The 18187-nt window shown below is 44.3% G+C and overlaps 1 protein-coding gene across 1 annotated transcript in view; it reads right to left on the bottom strand.

Annotated features, from left to right (window-relative positions):
- ADGRG4 (adhesion G protein-coupled receptor G4) overlaps positions 1–18187 on the bottom strand; it is a 179258-nt gene that overhangs the window by 10661 nt on the left and 150410 nt on the right. The window contains exons 26-27 of the mRNA XM_068247901.1: positions 7630–7738; positions 1963–2243 (exon numbers count right to left, since the gene is read on the bottom strand). Of these exons, the coding sequence (XP_068104002.1) occupies positions 1963–2243; positions 7630–7738 (390 nt within the window). The remainder of the gene's footprint in view (positions 1–1962; positions 2244–7629; positions 7739–18187) is intronic.

Here is an 18187-nt window from a genome sequence, read left to right as displayed (position 1 = left end):
ATGGTACAATTTTGATTGTACAATCTTACCACATGTATTTAATATGGGACTACCTAAATTATTCATTCAAGGTATATTACTCAGTTTAGCCTTCTACTACAAAGATTTGATGGACACGTTTAATCAATCTTGAGTGTGCAGTCTTTTTCCAATGTGCCATTTCTGTGTAGAAGGATTAGGATCATCCAATTGAATATATTTTAAACAAATTCTTTTGGTGGGCCCTAATACTACAAATGGGTTGTAAGTGTGAAACAGTGTAAAAATTGAATAGTCTAGGAGATCAGGGTAGCAAGCCCCCCAAGTGTCCCGAATCCTGCAGGACTGTCCCGATTTGGGTGGGCTCTCCCGCTATCCCGCGCCACCCCCTCAATGTCCCGGCCAGTTGGCAAAGAGAAAAAATGATCGAGGCACCAGCTGCGCCAATGCGGGATGCGGGGCCAGCATCCTTCCGAATGTGCCCCCGTGTCACCCCTGCTTGCAGAGTAAGTGTGCGCAGTGGAGTGGGCTGTCATCTTACCATTCATTCACGCGTACCGGCAGCTGACTTCACTCTGCTTCCTGTGATGTCATTTTTTTTTTGCCTCCTCTCCAGTGGCACCCTCCTCCCCACCCACGGGCACTTTCCTCCCCACCCACGGACACCTTCCTCCCCACCCACATACGCTTTTGTATAAAATCTGTATGGTATGCGTGACTAGGGGTGTGTCGGAGGTGTGGTTAGGGGTGTTGCCTAAGTGTCCCTCTTTCCTTTCAAAATTTCAAAATGCTGATTTCAAAATGTTGGGAGGTATGGGGTAGGAGTTCTGGTTGTAAGTCTATATAGTAAGAAGTCCTTGGACAAGACTCACTAAAGATGCCCACTAATAATACAATCTTGAGTGTTCAATCACATGATGTGCTTGAAAACATACTATTTTGTAAGTGCAAATTTGTATGACCAAATAAAATGATTCTCATGTGTTTCTGAAAAGCACTATAAAAGTGTATAGGCAGCTGTCTGACAATCCTTTTCACTGCTTATGTTTTGCTCCTTCCTGTTGTGTAGTTAAACTGATAAATCTTCCCTATTGTCTGTCTAAAGTTACGTACACACGTCCTGATTTTCTGCCCAGCTTGTCGTCCGACTTGCTGTTTGAACGACAAGTTGGACGTGTGTATGTGCAGTCGAGCAACTGATAACAGCCGGTTTGCCCGATCCGCTTGGCGACCAGTTTAAATGACAATCAGGCCTAAAGTTGGACGTGTGTACGCACATTAAAACCATACCTCCCAACTTTTTGACATGAGAAAGAGGGACACTTAAGCCACGCCCCTGCCACACCCCTGATCACGCATACCATAAAGATTTTATAAGAAAAATATGTTTTATAATTCAAACCACACTGGTCCTTTCTATCCTGGTTCATTTTCCTTCATATTAACATTTTAAAATTAGTAGTATATCAATTTAAAGGATAGGAATAACGTTTAGAAGAGACATATATATATTTACATAGAAAGAGGGACAAAGTCCTGAAAGAGGGACAAATGAGGAGGAAAGAGGGACAGAGAGGGTCAGGGCTCCCAAAGAGGGACTGTCCCTCCAAAAGAGGGACACTTGGGAGCTATGATTAAAACTGCATTGACTCATTAACATACAAATACTTTAAAGTAGAATTTAAAGATGGAATTCATCACAGTATAGGTTCAGTCGTGGTGAACTTCCATCCCTAATGCCCAGCATGACCTCTGACCTAAAACACAGATGGCCATTGATGATCATGAACAAGCTTGCCCCAACTTAACAAGAGTTTGAGAATGCAGTAACCGTGAAAAACGCCATTGCTATTGGCCAGCTGACTTCAGGTCAGTAGTCATGCAAGGCATTATGGAATTAAATGTAGCTGTTGGCGAAGCTATGCCTCCGTGAATTCTATTCCTGGAATCTAGCAACTTTCACAGAGAGCCCCATGTACTCACCTTGCAATGTATTAAAAATAGCAAACAGGTATAAGAAGGCGATTCGGACCGGACCCCAGGCAAAGAAGGCAAAGCCCCATGTTAACCCAAGCAAAAAGGCAAGGCTGAGGGTGCTCTTAATGTCATGGAGAAATAGCGCTTTCCAGTCCCTTGACCTTGTAGATTTCAATGACTTGATTTGAAGAAGCACAACAATAAACATGGATATATTGGTGAGGAATATGACACCGAAGTAAGCCACAACAGCTACATAGAAAACTGTGTCATTCTCAATCCAGCAGCTGTAAAAAGAGAGAATATAAGAATGTTAAAGTGTCTTTAAGGATACTGGATGTCTGAACAAGAAGGCAGGGGGTTGGATTAATATTATTTAGTATTTAATTAGCACCGGCATCTTCTGCAGTGCTGTGTGTACACTATATATAGCAGTGGTCCTCAAACTAAGGCCCGCGGGCCGAATGTGGCCCCCTAAGGCTTTCTTACCGGCCCCCCACACAGAAAATGTATTGCTTATAAATGCAGTCAGCTACATCTTTAAATATTGGTGGTCTACATATGGAATAGCAGTGCAGCACCCCCCATCCACATGGAAGCCAGAAAGCAGAAATTTTGCTGGTTTCCAATCAAATTCCACATCAGGTGACACTGCTGTCCAATTGGCTTGCAGATTGTCACCTGGGTATGCTTCACTGTCTGGTCCGCAAAGACTTCTACATCATTTTATGTTTACTCCGGCCCACCAGCGGTCTGAAGTATGTTGACCCGGCCCTCAACCCAAAACGTTTGGGGACCCCTGATATATAGTTTTCTTACTTACTGCCTCTCAAAGGAGCTCACAATCAAGTCCCTACCATAGTCCTGTGTAGTCTAGGGTCAATTTCTTTTTTTAGGGGGAAGCAAATTGACTTATCTGGGATGTGGGAGGAAAGCAGAGTGCCCAGAAGAACCCCACACAGAGACAGGGAGAACATGCAAACTCCTTACAGACATGCTCTAACTAGAACTCAAACCAGGGATCCAGCATTGCACGGCAAGAGCGCTATCCACTATGCCACTGTGATGCCCACAAAAGATGGGTAGGAGGAGGATTATTAAAAAGGCAGCACTACAGACCCATTCCAGGCACGTTTGTCAATGTTATGGCATTACTGTAAAATGTGTGTGCTCCTCTGGGTGGGAAGGCAGCATGCTGTCATGTGCAGTAACAGAAAGGAGGAAATAGCAACTTGGCAAGTACCAACCTGTAGCAATACAAGTACTAGTAAAAACCAGATCGTGTTGTTCCGCCCCAAGTCAAATTTTACAATATCCAAAAACAATCACGGGGCTTTATATAAACAAATAGTCCTTTAATTCCTCTCAGTATGAGTTTTCTTCCATATATAAGACAGACATGCGGGTTATATTCGGATTCCCAAATCGCACAAAGGTTGCCCTCCACCCTCTGGATTGGTTGGCACGGGGTTTATGAAGTCACGGGTTTAGCACTATGGTATTTCTCACTATTCATGGATGCACGTTGGCGTCCTTGATATCGCCGTTAAATGAATACACTAGTCCTTTGACAGGTATGTTTGTGGCTGCGACTTTATAATATATGGGTTTGAGATGATTCCTTTTCACTATTTCTATTGGGATCTACTTGGAATTACCTTTTTTCTTATAGCACTTGGTATATGCATATGTGGAATATGATGCTATACGTGGGGGGGTTTTGGGGACTATTTTTTAGTCCATGCAACCTCCCATATATGATGCTGATCTACATATGATATATTTATTTTTGCGCACTGCACTATAATAATTTACTTATATGTCGAGAGGAATTATCACTATAATGGTGTGAGGTTAACTATATATTGCCTCTATACTGTCACTCTATGAGTTTAATAATTCTCATTTTTACTATTACACTGGGCTTCTGATGCCCATATTGATCTGGGGAGCTATACTGGATCCCCTTGCATGTATCTATCACTTGGAGATGTGTATGCATATATGTGTGTGCATTTGTGCACATATGGGACTGATTTTGATTACTGCATGATCTATGGCTATGGTGTGGTGGGACACATCTGACTATATAACGGTTTGAGTGCGGTTGATATTTATGAGAATTATCTTTGAAAATTCTCTAGATCGCGGACTTATGTTTGAGGGTCCATTACTGGTAAGATCTTTTTATTACACTGGCCGCTGTATCCTGATATACGCATAAATCTCGATTGATATGTAACTTTTTGTACAATTTATATTATGTTTTTAACAGATGTATATGTATACTGAGTGCCTCTGAGGAAGCGGCCTTGTGCCGTGAAACACGTGTCAAGGCAACCTTTGTGCGATTTGGGAATCCGAATATAACCCGCATATCTGTCTTATATATGGAAGAAAACTCATACTGAGAGGAATTAAAGGACTATTTGTTCATATAAAGCCCCGTGATTGTTTTAGATTATTGTAAAGTACCAACCTGTGCTGTATACATCATTCCATGAACCTGCTTACAGCAAACTGGAAGCTACAATTGTACAACATGAGATGGGAAGGGTGCACATGTGCAAAAGCAAAAAATCCACACACAGATAGGCTCCGACCCACCATCTCCATTGAAACGCATACACACCATTGTTGCAAGTGCTTGGTAGTCCTACTGCAGTATGTTGTAATATAAAGTTTGTTGTGCATATATACAGCACAGGTTGGTACTCTCAATGTCTTCCTTTCCTTTACTGGTTACAATCATATACATTTGAAGCTCTCATAAAAAGATGAGGTGGGCCAGGTTTGTCCTGCGGACCTTGAGTTTGATTCCTGTGCTCTAAATGGTGGAGAAGTTATGAAAAATGTTGTAATGGACTCCTAGGTGTGTAAGAACCAAGTGCAGGCCCAGATTTACATTACAGGAGCCTATAGGCACAGATGTTTTGGCACCCTAGACGTCACCCTCCATAAACCTACAAACCCCTCTTACTTCCCTAACCGCACCAAAAGTGTGATGGCTGCCCAGCTGTCACTTCTACCTTACTTCCCTTGCCAGTCATAGGTAGCTACAGGTGTCCCTTAATATTAAGTAGCCAGAATGACCCTCAATATTAAGTAGCTAGAGGTGGTTCCAAGTATTAGGTAGCTAGAGGAACCTTAATATTAACTATTTAGAGCTGCCACTGACTGAAGAGAGATCTGGTCAGTGGAATGCTGAGAGCAGGTTGAGTAACCTCTCCCTTACACTCTCATCAGGACTCTGCATAGGGAAGGAGGGAGGCAGGCACCAGGGGAGGGGAGTGAGCCGCCTTTCTGTCATCAGGCGCCTGTGGTAGATCCGGCCCTGGCTTCTGTCTTGCTTCTGCTTGGCATCTCGTTTTAATGCCGTTGTTTAACTGCTGTGTAAAAGCCTGTAGCTTTTATTGTTGTTTCATAGCTTTTAACAGCTCATTTGAAAGTCCCCCCCCCCCCCCCCCCCCCAGGCTTCTAATGGCTTTTGAGAAACAGGAAGCATTGGTAGATTGCATCCCAGGGTTTTTTTTTTTTTTACATGATTACTGTGTTCTGCTATAGTGCTGTCCCATATTGCTGGATGACTATGTACTCTGTCCACTAGCCCACCAATCTCACTATGGCCATCCATACTGCAGTGTATCCTACTCCTCATGGTATCTTCTACTTTTGCTGGTGGTTGGTGTTGTTGTTTGCTGGCTTTTGTCAGCCTTTAAACGACGTGTAGATGCCACATGCAGTTTCCAAAATGAAGCAAAATGTCAGGATCAACCATGGTATCTACATGAAAGCCACTAAAAGCTCCAACCAGCTTTTAAAAAAACACTTCCATTCATTTGAACAAAGCTTTACACATTTGCAGAAAATGCTGCGTTTAAAGCCTGTGTGAATCAGCCTTAAAGTTAGCTTGGACTAACACACACAGCTCCATCATATTATAGGTAATCTGAAGTGAAAATAAACTTGAGATATAATGAATTGTATGTGTAGTACGGCTAAGAAATAGAACATTAAGTATGAGTCTCATATTGTTTCCAGTACAGGAAGAGTTAAGAAACTTCAGTTGCTATCTATGCAAAAGAGCTTCTCTGAGCTCTCTGACCAAACTTGGTTGGCTACAGTGCTATTTTCTAAAGCACTTATACATCAAAGAAACAGTGAAAGACAACTTCGGATAAGATGTTACTGCAGGGACAATCAAAGGGTCATTAGCACTGCTCTGTTTTATAGTTTAAAATAAAGAGTGTAGTTTGAAAACTGCAAATATTAGAGAATGATGCAATGTTATAAAAAAAAAAAAATATATATATATATAACTGAAAATAAAAATAAGAGACTCTTTTCTTTGCTACTAACGGTCTATTAATTATCCATACTACACATACAATTCATTATATTATAAGGGTTTTTTTTTTGCTTTTTCACTTCAGTGTTACTTTAAAGGGAAGGTCCGAGCAACATTAAAATAAAAATCCACTTACCTTGGGCTTCTTCCAGCTCCCTGCATCCATCCTGTGCCCTTGCCGCAGCTCCGGGGGCTCCCAGTCCCCTCCGGTGCAGATGCCGACCTCGCCAGGTCGGCATCTGGGTCAGCTTCTCCAGCGCTCCAGCATGCGGCTCACTGGTCGCGCTAACATCATCCGGACTGTACTGCGCAGGTACAGAACTACTGCGCCTGTGCAGTACAGTCTGGATGATGTCAGTGCGACTCTGAGAGCTGCTTGTGCAGGCGCAGTGGGCACCTTGCGCCAGAGGGGACCCCGAGCCACCAGCAGTGAGCGGAGCTGCGGCGAGGGCACAGGATGGTTTGTAGGGGCTGGAGGAAGCCCTAAGTAAGTGGATTTTTTTTTCTTTTCATTGTGCTCGGATGTGTCCTTTAACAGAGGCCTTGAATTCTCTATCATGTCTGATACACTAAGCTTTTCTCATGAGATATCAATTGTTATTGTTCTTTCCATCTTATCTGTATAATGGCTTCTTAGTATGTAGAGTCTCAGTTATCCAGAACTCAACTAACCAGCAGTCTCACAGTGGTGAAGGCCATTAAAGAGGATCCTCAGCCTTAACAAACATATGGTCATTAAGTTACATTAGTTATGTTAATAAAAATAGACAGGTAATATAATCTCTTATCCACCGTTTTAAAAGAACAGGCAAATGTTTGTGATCTCATGGGGCAGCCATCTTTTTGGTTGAAATGAGGTGATAGGGAGCATGAGACAGTTCAAACTGTCCTATGTCCTGATAACCCCCCCCCCCTTCCCCCCAGCTGCTAGGCAACGAGAACAACATCAGAAATCCTATCATGCTTTGCACAGCATCAGGGGAAAAATGCCCGGGCAGATTTCTTTGTTAGGGCGGAGCTTAGCTTCTGTGCAGCTCAAAATGAGGCTTGGGTAAGAAATACAAAGTTCTGATGCTGTGAAACTGTTAAAGGAACACCAAGACTTTTCAGTGCTGCTGAGTAGATTTTTAGTCTGGAGGTTCACTTTAAGTCCAAGGAAGGGGGTTGGCGCTGTGAAGATGGGGGGTAAGCAATGGTATATGAAATACTGAATGGAATAGGTAAATATCTGAGTATTCAAATTATTGTATAAGACTAGTTCTCTCTAAGATTTGTTTAAAATATAAATCAAATATGGTTTTGATGATACAGTAAAAATGACTTACAATGAAGCAGAGTTGTCATCGGGAACATTGTACTGTTTATTATCAGATACGTTCCCGTAGAAGCCTACATTCACAATGAGCACCGCCGCGACCACAATTGTTGGTATTCCTTTCAGAGACAAAAGCAGTAAATGCAATTTACATATGCAAACCATTGTCAATCTTTATAAACCTTCAGGGAAAGCTGGTTTAGATTTAAACTTGCATTTTCATTGATTAATAAAAAGAACAGTTAAGGGAAATGTAATGACCACAAAAGAGTTAGCTTATAGCTGGCCTCAGATGGGGAAGGGGGATACTTATGAATTGTAAGTCCTATCCCATCATCCTCATTAACAATGCTGTGGCAACCCCTTCTGTACATTGTGCTCTGGCCAGAGTGGACCCAGGCACAGCTCCAGCCTCCGCACTGGTCTAAGATCGTGTATGGGACTTGTCATGTCATTTGGAAGGAGGCCAATGCTGCTTAAAGGGAACCAGAGACGAACATATTCTAAAAATGAAAAAAAGATGTTATACATACCTGGGGCTTCCTCCAGCCCCATAAGCTTGGATCACTCCCACGCCGCCGTCCTCTGCTGCCTCTATCGCCGGTACCGGGTCCCGAACTTCCGCCAGACGCGGACAGTCTTCCGCATGCACAGAGGCTCCCTCAGGCTCTGTACGCATGCGTCTGCGCAGTATGGAAGGAGTGCACTGTGCTTGCGTCGACTGGCCGAAATGACGAGACCCGGGACTGGCGGACAGAGGCAGCAGAGAAAGGCGGCGGCGGAGCAATCCAGACTGATGGGGCTGGCGGAAGCCCCAGGTATGTATACATATGTTATTTTATTCCTCTCTGGTTCTCTTAAATGCTGGGAATACACGGTTCATTTCTGGCGCTCGATTTTTCTCTCAATAATTTTTGCCGCTCCATTCTGCAATTGATTTTCTTATCTTCGGCTCGTTTTTCCTTTTTTTTTCCATTTACTTCTATCAGAAATCGAGTGGCGAAAGGATCCAAAGGGAGATCGGACAGTCGGGAATTATCTATCGAACCATCTAATCACCTCAAAAACAAACCGTGTATTCCCAGCAATAGGGCCTGTTCCTTTTGACTAGTGATGATCGTAATCAGCTAATTACAATTACACTAAATTTCACGATTACGATTCATAATCACGATTTGCAAATTCAATTGATTTTCCATAGTCATTCGTAATTTCGCATAAAATTTTGCATAATTTTTGTGTAATTTCATGCCAACTTTAGCGGTTAATAATAAAGCCCCCATACATGCTATTGACACCAAAATTGCTACATATGTTAAGGAGAATTCTTACAAAAAAATTATTTACAAAAAGACCTTGTAGTTTTTGAGAAAATTTTTTTTAAAATGCAAAGAAAAATTGGATTTTAAACTCAGAAAACTGACTGTTTACAAACCATTTTTCTTTGCATTTTTAAAATTGATTTTCTTAAAAAAGATAAGGTTTTTTTGAAAAAAAAAATTTGACTTGTACCCACTGTTCTCCTTAACATATGTATCAATTTTAGTAGCAATAATATGTATGGGAGCTTTGCTATTAACCACCAAAGTCGGCATACAATTTTGTGAAATTATTCAAAAAATTGCGCAAAATTTTTAAATATTACTACTACATGCGAAATTAACCATTTCAGCCCGCGGGGATTTTTCACCTTATGCATCAGAGCAATTTTCACCTCACATTCATTCACTAATAACTTTATCACTACTTATCACAATTTATTGATCTATATCTTGTTTTTTCCGCCACTAATTAGGCTTTCTTTGGGTGGTACATTTTGCTAAGAATTTTTTTTTTATAAATGCATTTTAACAGGATTAATAAGAAAAAAATGGAAAAAATTCATTATTTCTCAGTTTTTGGCCATTATAGCTTTAAAATAATCCACGCTACCATAATTAAAACCTATGTATTTTATTTGCTCGTTTGTCTCGGTTATGACACCATTTAAATTTTGTCCGTATCACAATGTATGGCGCCAATATTTGATTTGGAAATAAAGGTGTATTTTTTCCGTTTTGTGTCCATCACTATTTACAAGCTTATAATTTTAAAAAAATTTTGTAGTATACCCCCTTCAAATGCATATTTAAAAAAGTTCAGACCCTTAGGTAACTATTTATGTCTTTTTTTTTTTGTAATTTTTTTTCCATTAAAAATTTTATTTGGGTAATATTTTGGTGTGGGAAATAAACAGTTAATTTTTAATGTTATTATATGTGTAAATTGTATTGTAAAAAAATATGTAGATGTAGTTTTACTATTTGCCCACAAGATGGCCACCTTGATTTTTCTTTCCCTCCTTGTGCTTCTCGCTAAGCGGAAGCACAAGGGGCATGCGGAAATTTTTACGTGTAGAAAGACTGAAGCCTCTTGTAAGAGCGCTTCGGTTTTTCTGCTGGGGACATAGATCAGTGACCGGAAACCATGTGCCCACGGGGGCGCGCGGGAGCGCGCCGAAGCACGGCGATGCAGCAGAGCAGCCGCCCGGATGTGAGCTTCACGCCCGGGCGGCAGAAATGGTTAATGATGATTTTCTCTGAAATTTCGCATTACAATTACAATGCGTAATTGCGTATTTTGATGTGAAATTTTGCATATGCAAAATTTCGTCTCACCACTGCTTTTGACCTGCTAGATGGTTGGATAGTAGCTGATAAACTGGAGTAGGTGTCATTGTGTTACTAACAAGGATGGGGTTGTGTGGAATCACAGATTTTAAGTCCCTTTCTCTACCAGAAATCACATGTAGTTCCACACTTCTGTGGTCATTACAGAGTCACTATAAAGGGACACTGTAGTGGGAGGGATATGGAACGCTGCATTCTTCCTTTTAAACTACACCAATTGCCAAGCTGTCATGCTGATCCCGTGTCACTTGGACTTTTTGCCACAGACCCAGAACAAGTATGAACATAAGGTGCTGTAATTAGTCTGGCCATAGAAGCTGCATGCTTGTTTCATGTGTGTGATTCAGACACCACTGCAGCCAAAGAGATCTGCAGGACTGCCACGCAATTGGCTCTGTAAATAAATTTGGCAGCCTCCGTATCCCTCTCTCTACAACGTCTTTTTAAAATGAACCCAAAGCCTCCATTGCCGCACGCCCCAGATCATACCCAACAAAAGGTTATTGGATGTGCTACGTGGCTGTGCTCCTCTTCATGCACAAGCGTGGCCTTACTGCGCCTGCGTGAGTACGGCTGCGCCTGCACAGTAAGCTGGGGCCACTCGTTGCTTGCGTGGGTGCAGCATGGCTGCGCTCATGCATGAAGAGCATGCATGAAGAGGGGTGTGGATGTGATCTCCCTTGATGGGCAGCAAGCTCCTCTGGTAGAGGACAACCACAAATGTACACCCAAAAAGAAGGTCAGTCTATAGCACAGTGAGGAAATCATACATTAGCAAGTATGGGGCAACTAAATTGTCCATTAGCCGCAAGCACCCAAATTTCTCGCTTCTGTCTCTGGCTAGGGTAACAAAGTTTATATTATGGGAAACTCCCATTATATAAGCCGCCGCATGTGCTACTGAGCAGGCGACTGACTCTGCGTCCAGTGCGGCGGTTTGCACGCGGAAGCGTGTGTTTGGTAGCAGGGCAGAACGCGGAAAAGCCGCCGCATGCAACAACAGTAAGGCGGCTGGTTCCGCGTCCAGGGCGGCGGTTTGCACATGGCAGCGTATGTCTGGTGTGGCTGAGTCTGTTAGTGCACATAGGCTTAGGAATACACGCGCGCGCGCTGAGAGGCAGAATTCTTATACTAAGCAGGAAGAGTCAGCTGACCACGCCGATCAGCTGACTCCAGAGCAGGATACTATTGGTTGAGCAATTAGGGGTGGTGCTGGAGAGCACTACTCCATATATAGTTCCTGCTGGTCACTTGCAAGTTGTCTGTCGTTGCGATCACTACGTGGAAGCACTCAGACCTAGTCAGATCCTTCAGTGTGTTTGAACCAGGTGGACCTGGGAATTCACACTTAGCCAGATTATTTGAATTGTATTCTGTTTATGCTTAAGCTAATTCCAGGGTGTAGAGACCAAGGACCTCACACCCAGCTTAGGGAACTGTGTTATCATCTGTGTTATACCTAAAGCTAGTTCCAGGGTGTAGAGACCAAGGACCTCACACCCAGCTTAAGGAACTGTGTTATCATCTGTGTTATACTTCAAGCTAGTTCCAGGGTGTAGAGACCAAGGACCTCACACCGAGCTTAGGGAACTGCACTACCATCTGTGTTATCTTTCAGACTAGTTCCAGGGTGCTGAGACTACGGACCTCGCACCCAGTTTAGGGAACTGTATTATCATCTGTGTATACTTCAGACTAGTTTCGGGGTGCTGAGACCAAGGACTTTGCACCCAGAATAGGCATTGTTTGATATATGTTATGACTTATAGCTTTTCTGACTACTCCTCTGTCTTCTGATTCGGTACCTCGCATATCTGATATTCCGTTGCCAGACCCTGCTTGACTTGGATACCGAATCAGCCTTCTGTCTTTGGACTTTATCTGTCAGTGTGTTGCCGACCCGGCGTGCCCGACCTCGAGAGCCATCTCTCCTCTTAAGAGATAGTCTCCAGATCAGATAGTGACATCCACCTTTAGGTATCACTCACTCTCTGGCCCTTCCTGTCTCCAGCCTGACTCCTCCCCTTGGAGAGCCTCAGGCTGCTGGAAGGTTCCTGTGCTCCCAGAGCAGTGTCTCTTTACTGTCTATTATCACCTGCTCAGCAGGTGCATTACTCAAAGTACTACTGTTGCACCAAACACTCACATACCAAAAGGTGTCGAGAGGTTAGCAATATATCTGTATTATCGGTGATTCTGCAGATCATCAATAATCAGGTATATACAGTATCTGCATTCTTGGTGATACTGCAGATCACCAATAATCAGATTCTCTCTGCGTGCGGACACCGATCGTTACAGAATGGCAGACCAAACCCAAATGGAGGCACTCCGCAGCCGTCTCGATGTACTCACCACTACGGTGGAAAATTACACCCGAGTACTGGACAGTCACCAGACTCAACTCAACGCTTTGTCTGGGACTGTACAAGTTTATCAGACGGCTGTGGATACCGTGCGATCTCCTCCTAGCACAGACATACGTATGCCTGAAAGGTTTTCTGGTCACAGATCTGACTTCCGGAATTTTAGAAACAGAGTGTTATCATACTTTGAGTTAAGACCTAGTTCCTCAGGAACCATGGCACAGAGAGTAACCTTCATTAAGACTCTATTGTCAGGGGATTCCCAGACTTGGGCGTATAGTCTTTCCACGGGGGATAAGGCCCTGACCTCAGTAGAGGAATTTTTTAAAGCTATGGCTATAATTTACGATGACCCGGACATTGCCTCGACCACTGAGCGGAAGCTCAAGTTGCTGCGGCAGGGTAAAGGTCCGGTAGAGAACTATGCTGCGGAGTTTAGAAAGTGGGCAGTGTCAGCTCGATGGGACTCATTTGCTCTTTTAGACTGTTTCTTATCAGGGTTGTCAGACGCAGTTTCTGATCTAATGTTGGGTCATCCTGAGCCCAAATCCATCGATGAGGCCATTTCATCTGCCATCACAATTGATCGTCGTTTACGATACCAAAGACAGGTACTTGTCCTACGCAGCGTCTCCTTCTGCTCCATCTCCACCTGATTCACCTCCACCGGAACCAATGCAGATTGGTCGGTCGAGATTGTCTCAGGTGGAACGGAGACGCAGGGAAACAGAGCAGCTCTGTCTTTACTGTGCAGAGGGGGGTCATAAGGTACAGAATTGTCCCAAGAAGTCGGGAAACGCTGCCGCCTAGGTGTAGTTGGAGGTAATACCCTAGGCGAGCAGTCGTTACCTCTCGATGATAAACGTTTTCTTCTCACTTGCACTATATCTTGGCAAGATAAGACAGAGACTACTGAGGCATTCATTGATTCAGGCTCAGCAGCTAATTTTATGGATTACAAATTTGCTAAGAAATTGGGGATCCCGATCTCCCCTTTAAAACTACTGATTCGGGTCACTGCAGTGGATGATTCCCCTCTGCAGAGTAATCACCCTCTTTCCCAGACCCCAGATTTGAGGGTCACAATAGGGGTCTTGCATAAAGAAAGTTTATCATTTTTTGTGTTACGAATGGCAACCTCCACGATCATTCTTGGCATGCCATGGTTACAGATTCACTCGCCTCAGATCAATTGGGCCACGGGTCAGCTAACCAGCTGGTCTGCCCACTGCTATCATCATTGTCTTGCGAAAGTAACCTTTGGTAAAACCAAGATTCACATGGAGGGGTTGCCAGATCAATATTCAGAATTTGCAGACGTATTCTGCCCCAAGTCAGCAGATAAACTTCCTCCACACCGTTCCTTTGATTGCCCCATTGATCTTAGGTCTGGTTGTATGCCCCCTAGAAGTCATCTCTATAACTTATCTGGGCCAGAGAAATTGGCCATGCAGGAATACATCCGGGAAAACTTAGCTAAAGGTTTTATTCGCCCTTCTCGATCTCCGGCCGCGGCGGGGGGGTTTTTGTGAAAAAGAAGGATGGTGGCCTACGCCTTTGCATTGACTATCGGGGCTTAAATAAAATCACAGTAAAAAATCGCTATCCTTTGCCGTTAATAGACGATTTGTTTACTCAAGTCACCAATGCTAAGATTTTTTCGAAATTGGATCTGAGGGGTGCTTACAACCTTGTGCGAATCAGGGACAGTGATGAATGGAAGACGGCCTTTAACACACCCGACGGGCATTACGAGTACCTAGTGATGCCTTTCGGGTTGTGTAATGCCCCGGCCGTCTTTCAAGAACTGATCAATGAGGTCTTTAGAGAGGTATTGGGCAAATTTGTCTTGGTATACTTAGACGACATTCTAATTTTCTCGTCCAACCTCTCAGAGCACAGAGATCATGTTAAGTTTGTGTTACGGAAGTTGAGACAAAACATACTGTACGCTTAGCTGGAGAAATGCATATTTGAAGTGACTTCTGTCGCCTTTCTAGGGTACATAATTTCAACCTCTGGCCTCTCTATGGACCCTGGGAAAGTTTCAGCTGTGTTAGATTGGCCTCAACCTGTGGGATTGAAGTCTCTCCAGAGGTTCCTGGGGTTCGCTAACTACTACAGAAGGTTCATAAAGGGTACTCTACGGTGATTTCACCTCTCACCAGTCTCACAAAGAAAGGGGCAGATACTCACCACTGGTCCCCTGAGGCCCATGATGCTTTCTCCACTCTAAAGAAATTGTTCTGTACTGCACCCATTTTGAGACATGTTGACACCACCTTCCCCTTTATTGTGGAGGTAGATACCTCAGAGGTACGGGTAGGGGCTGTGCTGTCTCAGCTTTCTGGCTTGCAGGGAAAGTTACACCCCTGTTCCTATTTTTCACGTAGGTTTTCACCCGCTGAGAAAAACTACGATATAGGCAATAGGGAACTTCTAGCCATTAAGTTGGCCTTTGAGGAATGGTGACATTGGCTAGAGGGTGCAGAACATACCATTACTGTCTATACTGATCACAAGAATTTGGAGTACATTGAGGGCGCTAAGAGACTTAGCCCCCGACAGGCTCGGTGGTCATTGTTCTTCTCGAGATTCAGATTTGTAATCACGTATACCCCTGGTAGTAAAAATATCAAAGCTGATGCTTTGTCCAGATGTTTTGAGCCCGAGACAGCACAGCCCTCAGACCCAGAAACCATTCTGCCGCAGAAAGTGGTTCTGGCCGCCACTGAGATCTGGAGGGACTGGACTAAAACGTTGAGTCCGTTCCAACAGGATGTACCTGAGGGAAAGCCTGAATGAGTCATGTTTGTACCACTGCCTTTTCGTCTACAAATACTGCAGTTGTTTCATTCTCACAAGAATGCTGGGCATCCTGGAGCCACCAGAACTCAGGACCTCGTAGCGAGATGTGCCTGGTGGCCTTCATTGGCAACTGACTGCAAAGAGTATGTAAGAGAATGTGCAGTGTGTGCGAGAAGCAAACCCTCCCGTCAGGCACCTGTTGGGACATTACAACCACTGCCAGTCCCGAGGGAACCATGGACCCATCTGTCCATGGATTTTGTGGGCGAACTCCCTAGGTCTGAAGGCATGACAGTCATTTGGGTGGTAGTCGATCGTTTCAGCAAGATGGCCCATTTTGTCCCCCTGAAAGGACTCCCCTCGGCCCAGGAGTTGGCTGATCTCTTCATCCAACATATTTTCCGGCTGCATGGTATTCCGGAAAATATAGTGACAGATCGGGGAGTCCAATTTGTTTCTAAGTTTTGGAGGGCATTCTGCCATCAGTTAGACATGGAGCTATCTTTTTCATCAGGCTACCACCCACAGACCAATGGCCAGACTGAGAGAACCAATCAGTCTCTGGAACAGTTTTTGAGATGTTATGTGGCAGATGTTCAAACTGACTGGGTCAAATTCCTGCCATTTGCAGAATTTGCACACAACAACTTGAGGAGCTCCTCCACAGGTTTTTCTCCATTCCAGGTGGTGACTGGAAGATCACCTAAGTTCACCCCATTGCCAGTGGCTGCCACCCCGTTTCCAGCCCTGGAGGATTGGCAGAGGTCCTTGAAGCAAACATGGGGAATGGTAGAAAGAAACTTGAGGAGGGCTTTTCAGAGTCAGAAGAAACAGGCTGATAAAAGACGTTCCATAGAGTGGGAGTTTCTTCCAGGTGACTTGGTCTGGGTGTCCACACGACATTTGGCTCTGAAGCAACTGTCTCCCAAGTTAGGTCCCAGATTTGTGGGTCCGTTTCCTGTGATAAGGAAAATGAATGATGTCACTTATGCCATTGATCTCCCCGCCAGCATGCGGGGTGTGAGATCATTCCATGTGTCCTTGCTCAAGCCGGCAGTGCACGTGGATTCCGCTCCCCCCCCTCCTGTGTTGATTGATGACCAACCTGAATATGAGATTGAGAAGATTTTTGACTCCCGACTTGTGCAGAACTCCGTGCAGTATTTGGTGCATTGGAAAGGGTATGGCATTGAGGAGAGAACTTGGGTGCCAGAATGTTGCATGCATGCAGAGGAGTTGAAAAGGGAGTTTCATAACTTGCATCCTGAGAAGCCGGGCAGGAGATGTCCGGACTCCACTCCACGGGGAGGGGGGTACTGTGAGAGATCGCGGAAAAGCCGCCGCATGTGCTACTGAGCAGGCGGCTGACTCCGCGTCCAGTGCGGCGGTTTGCACTTGGAAGCGTGTGTTTGGTAGCAGGGCAGAACGCGGAAAAGCCGCCGCATGCAACAACAGTAAGGCGGCTGGTTCCGCGTCCAGCGCGGCGGTTTGCACGCGGCAGCGTGTGTCTGGTGTGGCTGAGTCTTTTAGTGCACATAGGCTTAGGAATACACGCGCGCCCGCTGAGAGGCAGAATTCTTATACTAAGCAGGAAGAGTCAGCTGACCATGCTGATCAGCTGACTCCAGAGCAGGATACTATTGGTTGAGCAATTAGGGGTGGTGCTGGAGAGCACTACTCCGTATATAGTTCCTGCTGGTCACTTGCAAGTTGTCTGCCGTTGCGATCACTACGTGCAAGCACTCAGACCTAGTCAGATCCTTCAGTGTGTTTGAACCAGGTGGACCTGGGAAATCACACTTAGCCAGATTATTTGAATTGTATTCTGTTTATGCTTAAGCTAGTTCCAGGGTGTAGAGACCGAGGACCTCACACCCAGCTTAGGGAACTGTGTTATCATCTGTGTTATACCTCAAGCTAGTTCCAGGGTGTAGAGACCAAGGACCTCACACCCAGCTTAGGGAACTGTACTACCATCTGTGTTATCTTTAAGACTAGTTCTGGGGTGCTGAGACCAAGGACCTCACACCCAGAATAGGCATTGTTTGATATATGTTATGACTTATAGCTTTTCTGACTACTCCTCTGTCTTCTGATTCGGTACCTCGCATATCTGATATTCCGTTGCCAGACCCTGCTTGACTTGGATACCGAATCAGCCTTCTGTCTTTGTACTTTATCTGTCAGTGTGTTGCCGACCCGGCGTGCCCAACCTCGAGAGCTATCTCTCCCCTTAAGAGATAGTCTCCAGATCAGATAGTGACATCCACCTTTAGGTGTCACTCACTCTCTGGCCCTTCCTGTCTCCAGCCTGACTCCTCCCCTTGGAGAGCCTCAGGCTGCTGGAAGGTTCCTGTGCTCCCAGAGCAGTGTCTCTTTACTGTCTATTATCACCTGCTCAGCAGGTGCATTACTCAAAGTACTACTGTTGCACCAAACACTCACATACCAAAAGGTGTCGAGAGGTTAGCAATATATCTGTATTATCGGTGATTCTGCAGATCATCAATAATCAGGTATATATCTGCATTCTTGGTGATACTGCAGATCACCAATAATCAGATTCTCTCTGCGTATGGACACCGATCGTTACAAAACCATTCTATAGCCTACTATTGGGCTCTAACTAATTCCGATAGTAAAATATTAAGAACTTTTACTGATATTTTACTATCACCTAAAATGACCCTATTTTCACTGAACCCTCCCCTCTATGATGCCTAAA

The sequence above is a fragment of the Hyperolius riggenbachi genome, chromosome 8 (genome assembly GCF_040937935.1).
Source record: "Hyperolius riggenbachi isolate aHypRig1 chromosome 8, aHypRig1.pri, whole genome shotgun sequence".
NCBI classification, from domain to species: domain Eukaryota; kingdom Metazoa; phylum Chordata; class Amphibia; order Anura; family Hyperoliidae; genus Hyperolius; species Hyperolius riggenbachi.
Note: the sequence above shows the minus strand (reverse complement) of the source record. Positions and strands in the feature narration are given on the sequence as shown.